General features: G+C 40.3%; 1 protein-coding gene across 1 annotated transcript in view; it reads right to left on the bottom strand.

Moving 5' to 3' along the window:
• Positions 1-1,555: 1,555 nt before the first annotated feature.
• The window catches only part of LOC118421289 (UDP-glucuronosyltransferase 2C1-like), a 24,224-nt gene continuing 14,058 nt past the window's right edge, over positions 1,556-11,721 (bottom strand). Inside the window, exons 3-4 of the mRNA XM_035828518.1 lie at positions 5,156-5,375; positions 1,556-3,650 (exon numbers count right to left, since the gene is read on the bottom strand). Coding sequence (XP_035684411.1) covers positions 3,368-3,650; positions 5,156-5,375 — 503 coding nt within the window. The 3' untranslated portion in view covers positions 1,556-3,367. The remainder of the gene's footprint in view (positions 3,651-5,155; positions 5,376-11,721) is intronic.

Genomic DNA, 11,721 nt, shown 5'->3' with positions numbered 1-11,721 from the left:
ATTTGACGATGCATGATGTAATATGACGTAATTATGACGTCATCAATTTGACTATTGGCTGAAACCGCGAAAACAAGGGTGCCTAAGCATTTACACAAGCACTATGAGATTCCTTCGAACAGTATGTAGATACGCACGAATCACTATGCGAAAACGCACGAACCTGATGCGATTTGCACGAATCACTATGCTAAAACGTACGAACCTTATGTCCACACGTACACACGAACCTTACGTGATTTGCACGGACCTTATGCAAGCCGGCAGACACCGCTACGTTGGGAGAAGGCGTGTTTCTGAGCGTTTCTACCCATATTTTTATTTCAAAGTATTGAGTGGGCATATACCATAACGAAGACGTATTGAAACATGAGAGATACTCTTTTTTCGTCATTTCTGCTCATCGTATTGTATATTTCCGTCGCTGAAGATCGAAGCCGCCATCTTGAAAATCCTGCTCCACCTGTCACATGACCCGGTAATCGTAATTGGCTGATTTCGCATAGTGATTCGTTCAAATCGCATATTAAAGGTTTGTGCGTTTTCGCATAGTGATTCGTGCGTATCCACACAATGTTCGTACGAATTTCATAGGGATAGTGCAAATACTTAGGCACCCCTGGAGAAGGGGATATTCCCAGAAATCTTCAAGGTATGCTACAAAAATAAAAAGTACAGATAACAGAATGATAATGTTTGGCACGACGTGTGTTGCCAATAGCACATCAATGACGTCAAAATTACGACATAAAGTAACGTCATGTATATCTAAGACACCAGTTGGCTCCGCCATCTTATATCCACCATCTTGACTTTTTTTCAGCGAATAATCGCAGAATTCAATGGAAACTAAAAAGGCAGCATTTTCGCGAAAATGCAGAAGTCTTTCCCGTGGTCTTTTGTTAAGCTAGTCACTTGATATAGTATACCAAGAATTACTAAAAAGCCACATTTTCGAAGAAAATGCAGCATGTTTCCGAAGGGAAAAGAAAGGAAAAATTGCAAGAAAAGAAAAAAAAAAGTGCGATGCCTTGTGAGGGGAGCAAGCCTGAAAAAATTCTACTACTTTATCTTCACGACCCAACCTCTGCTTAGAGAATACCTATGTGTTATCCTATCCCTGTATGGCATATAGGGTATTTCGCAACAGAACTGATATACGTTTACGTCATATTTGTCAATTTGCGGCATGCCCCCCTCCCCACACCGCCCGCACGTTTTAAAAAAAAAAAGCCGAGTGTCAAACGTACGATGACCTGTTCGTAAGATGAAAACGTTGTATGTACAAGAGAAATGCCTTAAAAGGGAAAAAGACATATACTGGGACACGAACTCAGACTCGAACCTGCAAGCAATTGAATATTTGGCTTTACGTCACATCAACGTAGGTAATGGGGGGGGGGGTAGTTCACTGTAAATGTCGGAGTGTGAAGGCCGGAGTAAAAACGCTCTACACTGTTCAATTGTTGCACATTCTAAACCTTGAGTATTTACAGTTAAGTATATTCTATTATATCGTTTGGTATACTATGTAAAAAAAAACTCAACGAAAGTATAATAAAAAAGGAATATATTCACTCGGTGAACACACACCCCAATGACAATAAGGGCGCCAAAGTGATTAGGTAACATTGACGTCATTTCCAAATCTGAGTTTGGGAAGACTTAAAGTTAAAGCTACAAACATTCATCTCGTCACATGGTACGCCATCTTACATGTTGGCCGATGACGTCATCAAATTATCGTTATCTATGCGTATTTGATAATTATGAAAGGTAATCAAGATATCATAAGATTTTATCTATATAATAAAATAGCAGTAATATAGCAAATAAACGTGAAAAATACATTGTTAGAACCGAAATTAGTGATTTTCGTCAATGCCTGTCAACAAATGTCTGCCATGGCAACACGTATTTTTTTTTCAAACTCCGAGAATTTGTTACCAGCTAAATTTTAGGAAAACTCAACAAATTTTGGTGGCTCTAGCGTAAGCTGTTCTTGCGTTATGCGACGTAAAATTTGGAGCAGACATCAAAAGCCCGCCAAGATGATTCATTTTAGCTTTGGTTCTCGATTCTCCTGTTTTTTTCGTATCGACTTTGTATAAGCATTTGTAGCTTGAATCAGAGTCATTTTATTTACTTGAATCATAATCGTTTTACTTGCTCGAATCACAGTCTTTTTCCTCGCGATCTTGTAACAAGTCCATCTTGTATCTGCGGGTGTCCATACAATTACACAAATTAAACTACTAATAATGTCCACTCTACATACTCTACAAGCTCTAAGGGATTTTGGGACATTAAGTTGACTTCAAAAATATTTCCGACACCGCTGTTTATACTACGGTAACTCCAACTGGTCTATTTAAATCTAAGTCAACTTTAGAAATATGTAGCTACGCAACATTACATCATAGGAACAAAACAATCCTAGTTAGTTAGGCTAAGGTCATATTTCCACAAATCGGCCCGGCCGGGTAGCTTTTAGGAAAGATAATTATGGTATAAAAGACAGCAACAACACAAAATGGACCGAAAATAATGCAACAGCATGCATTGTGCATATTTATTGGCATTAAAACTTCAATTTTTCGTTTCCGGAAACAGCCCGGCCGGGCCTTAGGTAGGAATCAGGCGTAGGCCTTATCTGTGTTATTTTCTATTTTGCCGGGAAGGGGTTTAAACTCACGCCAAAACTTGATGTATCTATTAATCTATTCATTTATAACATGCATTTGTAATGTTTAATGGTCCTGTTTAATATTTTACTTTCCATTGTACAAATGGCGGCTTTAACATAAGTTTTCACAACTTGAGCTCGCCACCACTTTGTCTCTGCACTTTTAGTCGTTTTTTTAATGTTATCTTTATGAATAAGAAATGTGCAGTTGCTTGGAAAAATTCCCTGAAATATTCAGCTACAGTTGAAGTGTACTATTACGTTTCTCCATCGCCAGTTTAATGTCCGCTAACAAACTGCCTAGATAACAACGTTAACGTGCTGCTAAGAAAACAGAAAATTTTTCCGCTCCCAAAATCTGCTTGGCCTTTTATGCCCCATGTTGCGTGTACAGGCACCCGACGTCTGTAGAGTAAATCCATTCCTGCAAAGGTTGCTATTGAACAGTCCTGCAAATGGTTACTATTGAACAGTCCATTGGATTGGAAATAATGGCACTCAGATGAAAACATGATGTATTTAACATCGTGATTAAAGATATCGGTAAAACCTTGGTTTTGAAGCTTATTATTTTAAAGATATTGTTTTGATTGAAACTAAAACACAATGTAAATGTTTTTACATAATTAATAACCAGGATCTTTAACGTAAAAAGGCTGAAAACAAATGTTATTATAACTTTTACTGTGATTTAATTTTGCCGCCTCTTTTACAGCAAACCTTCCTACAGACGAATGAACAGCTGTACCACAGGGTCCCCAGAACAGCTGAACAAATGCCGAACAGGAACGCAGCCACGTCCAGCAGGTAGTACTGGTACCACGGCAGCTCCATGGCGCGTGCGCGGAGATGGGGCAGTCCGCCATGTTTGATGACGTGTTCTATCCACCAGACGGCCAGCTCCATGGGTGACTGGGGCTGGTCACGGTGCAGACGGGACAGGCGGGCCGCCGTCTCACGGTAACTAAGGAGAGGTGAAATGTAACAACAGAAAAGAAACTTTATAATCACTTTAACAAGTTCATATCGATCTGACTTGAGGTGATTTGTGGTTTAAGAATGGTACAACGCGTTTTTGATGTTTTATCTTCGTGTCTGTTAACATGCATAATTCTCGAAGCCGTGGTGATATTTGGGAGGTGGTTTCCGGCCGGATCGAAGCAGGTCTAATCTGTTAATCTAATACCCTGTCAATGTCTAGGGTACAGCTATTGAACTTGTCTCCAACCCAAGACCTCGTAGGATGGGGCCAAACACCTTACTGATTGAGTCACACAGGTGTTGTCTGAAACGTCTGACCGTTTCAAAATCTTTCCAGTTGCTTAAGTACCTCTTGCCTTGCGTAGAATGTTTCTTTATTTACAACCAAGATATTCACAACTTGCGACTGTTCAGTGACCAAATTTTAATCTCCTAGCAGATCTTACGGTGGCATAAGATAGTATCATAAGCTGGGAAGGAGTTTAGCGGACTTCGGTGGCCGGATAAACTCCTTACCCAGCTTATGATACTATATTATGCCACCGCATGATCTGCTTGGAGATTAACCAAATGTCATCTTTGTGAGGGCAATATTGATTGGTCTATTACGCGCTACAGCTCGAAGGCTGTATTGATTAGAACATACTCCTATCTCCTGAATTGCGATAAGGAGGATATTTATGAGCATAAGCCGATAATTGTTAAATTTCTTTATCATTGTTTACGTAATACTATATAAAGTTGCCACCGAAACATCAGATGTTATTCTAGATGTACATAAGCATACAGAGTACATACAATATGTTCCCCCATCTCCCTCTATTAATGAGACCTGATTATTTATCACATTTATTTAGCACTGAAAAGTATTTAAGATAAATGTCGTGATAACTGAAAAAGTTGTGATAAAGGATTTAGGTTTTTATATCACATTAATTTACCAAATGAGTGTTACTACAATCTTCTTCTGGAGAATTAATGTGATAGCAACCCCTTTATCACATTAATTCTTTACTTATCACTATCACACATTTTGTAATTATCAAGCTTTTCATGAGAAATACTTTTTTGAGCTAAAAGAATGAGATAAATAGCTAACTCTGATTAATGGATTGTGCCAGATTTATATAAAGGACAGGAAGTCGTGAAACTTGAGTACAGTACATCACATATAGTACATAAAATTATAATTGCAACTGACAATAAATTACTAAAAATTCTAATCATTCGGATAAAAACCACAATGCCTATCCTAAACAAACAATATACAATGTACCTTTTCCTGATGACCTCATCACATAATTAGCCCATTATTTATCTATCTATTTATTTCATCTTGTGGACTCCTAGGTGGCCCCTTCAACCTTTTTTGGTTGATCTCCAATTCATAATAGTCATTGAGCTTTACTGAATCCAAGTATACCAAAGAATTTGAACGACTAGACCTACTGCGTAAACATCTACATAAGACATCCAATTCAGTAATACCTGCTGTTGGTGAGAACATGAAGTACAGCCTTATACAACTGATCGGAGGTGACCGTGCTGAAGTCCAAACTGATCCCCAGTCCCCTGGCCACCACCCGGGCGGCGTTTCCAGGATGGTCCCCGAACAACGGGAAACAGACCATGGGCACACCGTGGTACAGGGACTCGTACACTCCGTTCAACCCAGCATGATTGACGAATGCCCGGGTCTTGGAATGAGCTGCAAAGCGTAAAAAACATAAAGGAAAATTACCTAGAAGTAGAATAGCCTCAGGTACCCAAAACCTTTTTCTTCTTGCCATAGAAACCGTTTATGACAGGAATTTTACTATAACCAATGATTTTGGTTCTAACAATTTATTTTTTACGTTTATTTGCTATATTACTGCTTTGTTCTAACATACATGAGATCTTGTGTAGAATATCTTCAACAGCCGCGCCGCGCTGGCGTACCCAAAAACGGTTCGAATTATTCGATGGAAGCATGTGTGATAAAACTTTGAAGCCTGTGTGATACGACTCTTTATGTCATACCTGTGACGCGAAAACGTTGGATACGGGTGTTCCGGACCGGGCCGTACGCTTCCGTATCGAACAGCTTCGAAAGGCGTATCACAAAGGCTTTCTTCGAGTAAATCGAACCATTTCGAGCGGGCCGAATATGGCTCGTTTGCAAATTCGAATACATTATTCGGACGTTGGAACATTGCTGTTGCAACACTTTTGGTTCGAGGGCACCAAATTTGTTCAAATTCCGGCGCATTTCGGATCAAAACATGGGTTTTATCAGGTGGGTATGACATAAATAGAATACAACACGGTGTATTCCGCATCACCCTCGGTCCCTGCCATCTCGCGGGTCGGATCACCCTCCAGCCGCGGTCGGGCTGATACATTGGGTGATACGGAATACACCGTGTTGTATTCTATATCTATCACCCGGATCGGAACACCTGTATCGAACGTTATCGCGGCCCAGGCATCACATAAATTATGTTTACAACTTAGAACCGTAATTTATGACAATTCTTAATGGCTGGGACATCATTTTTAGCAGTGGCACCTTAGTTACTTACAATGCGGAATAGTGCCAGTCAGGATTCATGTGAAGAAGGTAACAGAAGCTTAAGGTCCTGGATGTGAATAACAACAAACATAAAGGGATTTGTTTTCGTTACGCACCCAGTAAGTCATTCTGAGGCAGCCAGGATATCAGCTTGGTGTTGTTACCCAGACCGGGTGGCTTCTCTCCCATGGATTCCGGGTACCGCCACACCACCTTCTGTCGGAGCCGCGCGAAGACTGCCGCGAACATTTCCCTCTTCTCTTTTGACATAGTCTTGACTATGGACCCGAAGCTGACAACGATTACTCCATCGTTTCCAGATGACTGCATGAAATCCTCCAGGTCCTAAATAGATAAATAACACCCATGAAAGCTGATTGCTCTGTGGGAATGATGTTTTGGTGGTAAATAGCATTTGACATAAAAGGCAAAGTTGCCTGCATTTGGTATGTTAGGTGCTGGTGTAGACTCCCTTAAAATAAGCCTGTTTGTTTTACCGTTAGACAGTCGTTTCCATAGCAACGGCCACTACATGGCCGGCCCCCTATGCTTAACTATGGAACTTACTGTGAAAGATGATCAGAAATAACAACGCTGTAATGTGCTGTCTTTAACTTCCGTAACAGGTCACTATCCTGTCCACCTTTCTCTAATAGATGCTCGCAGTGCTTGTTCGCCCCTTCAATCGCCTTCATATATAGTCTTAGTTCGTCGTAGGCAGAAATTGATTCCGACATTCCAAAAGAGTCATCTTGGAATTGCCGTAGCCGTGATCCGAATCCATCGTCTTGAAATGTTTCAAACGTAAAGTCAGGCCTCTGTTTTCGTCGTTTCTCCACGATGTCCTCTTCAACAACAACCGTGACGGTATGACCTTTGTCCACCAATTTCTGTCCGATTGACGCCTCTACCATCCAGTGGCTGTACAGAAAAGGCATCGGTACCAAAAGAACCTTCTCTGCACTGCTGCCGTGGCTGAGCACAAGACATACTAGAACAAGAAGAATTATGGAACAGTGATGCTTTGGTATCTCTCCCATATTTATGCGTGCGGTACCGGTACTATCCCACTAATCCGAATGATTGCATGACCATGGGAAGAGCAGAACTAAGCTTAATGGAACTCGTCATAAGTTGTTCTAACAGTGCACCCTCGGATCCTTCCGCGTCTAGTGGCATATGTAGTGTGGACAAAAGGGTTTTAAGGATCCAAGTTTGAGTTCACATTTCTCATAATCTGCTACGAAAAAGCATTTAATACTAATATGACTGAAAAGAGTTAGAATAGATGTATTTTGGGTAAAAATTGCTTTCGGCCCAAGCCTCATTTTCGTGTATGCATCCGCGTTGGAAGTGCGTCGCCTTCTTGACCCAGATGCACTGTCCATGCGTTCTTTGGCCTTTGTCGTTTTGCCTTGTTCGTCAGTCTATTGTAAACATATCAGTGTAATTATTTTTTCTATTGCCTGAATACACCTACGGGTATGCTCTTTCTGACAATTTTTTTGTGTGACTAAACCATAAGTTGGTGAGTTTAATATCACTTACGTGAAAATTCCCAATGTTTTTTCATCTTTTTACGTGGAAACTTTTCCTCCCCAAAATACTACTAATGGAGAGATTGCAGAAAATAAAACTCGTTTCTTCTTAAAAAACTTATGCCAACTTCCCCACATTGACAGACCAACAGAAAGCCACTTTTCTCTTGAAATCGCAGAACCCACAAATTTTTGGAAAATGTGGGGCTTTTCGTCTCCCTCTGCTTCCAAAACAGAAGTCAAACCCAACCTATTTAGAAATAGCCAACACTAGTATTAGATTAGAATATTGTTTATGACTGTCCATTTGTCACTATGTGTATACCATGTACTTGCAATTAGCCCTCGGGCACGAACTTGCAAATAAACTTCTTAAAGCGAGAGGAATAACCTTCATTCCCATACACGGGCCAATCACCACCTTCTCAAAATGCAGGAACATTTTACAGCTGTGAAACACTGACTTAGCTTGTGAAACACTGACTATATAGCCACAAAACTGAACCGGAGTACCACGGAGAGTCTATCTTAGTAATCTGTTGATGCCTAAATATTTTACGACGGTGTGACACGGTGCAAATTTGTCAAGTATACATTTTCGAGTAGCAGTCTAGTCGGCAAGTCACGTGCAAAATCGAACGCTTTTTAGTTGTTTATCTGCGGATGACTCTTGTGCCCTATGGTATTTTAGCGCTGTGACGGTACTGTAACCCATGGGAGTACTAGTTTTCATCGCTGAGACAGCCATTTCCGTATCCGTGGATTGAAGACCTTACTCAACACGTTGTATATATGGCTAAGGTGCCGAACTGTCCTGTACCTGATGCCCTTGTGCTGAAATGTCCGCCATCAAAACATTGTAGTCATCATCATTATTAATCATAATACCATTGCCCCAGCCTTTGTCAAACAAGGCTGGGGCAATGGTATCATCGCGAAACACCGTAATGTGTTTGTTCATCATTGTTTAGAAGTCTTATCGCTCTTAATTCCTTATGCACAGAGAACCGTTCTTTATACAAATAAGATAAGGAAGGCAAAGATAAGATGAAACGCATCTATTGGTTTACTCTTTGTTACCATCTGGTAGTGTTGGCGGCCAGTGACGTTTTGGGCTGACGACGATACTCTTGTGCATATTTGTCAGCATTTGAAATGAGATAGGCAGCTTTTACATTGTTGACAGTGAACAAACACGTTTGTGCATCTTTACATCCAACCGTTGTCAAACATGTAAACATGGACTTTTGATCTCATTCATTTCGCACAGGTAGTGAGGCGAATCGTTTTTCCCTGGCCTATATACAACACGGTATGGGACAGGGGTAGAGATACAGTAGAAGACCGAGATCTGTTATAAACCTATTAACCCTATTCAGACCGGGGGGGCGGACGTGGGGCCCGCCTATTCTGACTCCTGTTTAAAAACGAATTATCGTATAGATAATGATGAATACATAATATTTTTAAATATGTTTGACGCTATGATAACGTAATATGGCGTATTTATGACGTCATCAATTTGACTATTGGCTGAAACCGTGAAAGGGGTTATTCCCAGAAATCTTCATGTATGCTACAAAAATAGAACAGCAAATGCAGATAACAGAATGATAATTTTTGTAACGACCTGTTTTGCCAATAGCAACATCAATGACGTCAAAATGACGTCATAAAATAACGTCATGCATATCTAAGATACCAGTTGGCCTACGCCATCTTATAACCACCACCTTGAATTTTCAAACATACTTTTTTTAGCAAATAATCACAGAAGACAATGGAAATAATCTGAAATTGTTTATATTACGCGGTAATTCCAACTAGTTACCTGGTCAAATGTAGAATTATGTAGCTACTCAACATTACATCATAGAAACAAAATGGTTTTAGTTAGTTATATGTGTTCTTTGCTTTCACTTATGCCGGGATGGGGTTTAAACCCACGCCAAAACTTCGTGTATCTATTAATCTATTCATTTGCAAAATGTATTTACAATGTTTAATGGTCCTGTTTAATATTTCACTTTCTACCGTACAAGTTGCAGCATCAACATAAGTTGTCACAACTTGAGCTCGCTGCCACTTTCTCTCTGCTCATGCAGTTTAAGGCCTGTGACACTCGCAGATTCTCTAGTCTTGCAGTTATATGGCCGTAACTTTCGATGTGACTATCAGTTTTCAACAAAATTTGGCCGGTTGACGTAATTCACCCATATTTAAAATTAGATGACAAAAAATTCTGGATTCCTAATATTTTGAGTTAAAAAAATCATTTTTTGGTAAAACATAGTGATGCTATTAAAATGGGTCTGTGCCCACAATGAAATAACTGTCTAACAGAGTCATATTTTCTGGAGTAACAGATTATATGTCTGTGATATCTAATGTGATCAAGGCTTCATTTTGGGGCAAAAACATACTTTTTTGATAATGTTGGGGCATTTTTTTGTACAAATATCAACATAGCAACCGAAATCGAAAATATTGCAAGAAGGCCCGCTTGATTTCCGAAGGTCTAAGGCTTAATGAACGTAAATGTGCTCAAAACTCGTCATACAACCGGTATCCTGATGTGGGCACCAGCCAACGAAACACTACATACCCTAAAAGAACTGTGCCAAAGTATGTTTCTCTGTACGTAACGTTAACCGATGGTAAAACATGAATGTTTTATGCCTGTATCTGTCAAATCGCTGTTGTATCAATGCAAAATTCATACCCCGGGGAATCCGAACGCGTGTTCGAATGTTCGGACGGTACCATAAGCGGCTCTCGCGGGGGTCCCTTTTTATTAACCGCAACTGGCTATGTCAATATTTGATGAATACTAGGTCAATATCTTTAACATTCAACATTAATAAGTCTCAAGAAAAGTAGTTAGTGTGACCCATGCATCGTACGTTCCTGTTTTCGCAATGTAACATTAGGTACTGACATTGGACCGCTCTAAACTGAATGTCCCGGTCCAGCGAGGTCACATGCGGTCACGGAGTGGTTCAAAATTCATGTTCGACCAAAATTGTCCCAAGCTTTAAACTGCCTGAGTGCACTTTTAATCGTATCTTTTCAAGTTATCTTTATGAATAAAAATGTGCAGTTCCATGGAAAAATTCCCTGCAATATTCACTAGACGAAAAGACCGAATATGTAGACGAATGCTGACGGATTCCAATTTGCAACACCTGACGGATGCTGACGTATGCTGACAAATGCTGACGGATCCCAAAAACCATCACGAATCCCAAAAAATGACGGATCCCACTTGCATCCGCAACGCATTCGTAGGTATCCGTAACTCTCATCGGTGGATACAAACACAGAACCCGTATACTCAGTACTTCGTGACGGATGCTAACACTGCATTCGTATGGATACTTACTTATAATCACGGATTCGTTAGTATCTGTAAGCCACTAACTGATTCAAACATTGTATTCGTATGGATACTTAGTTTTAACGCAAACGAAAGAATACGTGGTCAGGATTCTTGTTTATCAGCGAAAAGTCTTCAGATGCAGACGAATACCAAGGATACGAATTTGCAACATCCTGACGGATGCTGACGGATACCAAAGATTACCAAAAATCACGGATCCCATACACATCCGTAACGCATTCGTTGGTATCCGAAACTCGCGGTGGACGCAAACACGGAATTCGTTTGCTTACTTACTTCGTGGCGGATGCTAACACAGCTTCCGTAAGAATACTTACTTTTTATGTATGCGTGGCTAGCACTCTTGTTTTTGAGCATATATTTTATTTTTTAGATTGGTCATATCTTTCCCCCTTTTTGTACCTCGGACACCACAGTTTGTAACGTCAATACAAGTGAGACAATCCACGTTACGCTAGATACCAGGATACTCGGATTCGTAAGGATGCGAAATGGTTTTTTTCTGCATTCGTGGCAAGATTACCAACAATGCACTGCTCCAGTGGATGCTCCAGTGGATGGG

The sequence above is a fragment of the Branchiostoma floridae genome, chromosome 8 (genome assembly GCF_000003815.2).
Source record: "Branchiostoma floridae strain S238N-H82 chromosome 8, Bfl_VNyyK, whole genome shotgun sequence".
In the NCBI taxonomy this organism is placed as follows: Eukaryota; Metazoa; Chordata; class Leptocardii; order Amphioxiformes; family Branchiostomatidae; genus Branchiostoma; species Branchiostoma floridae.
This window is presented reverse-complemented; position numbering and strand designations above follow the sequence as displayed.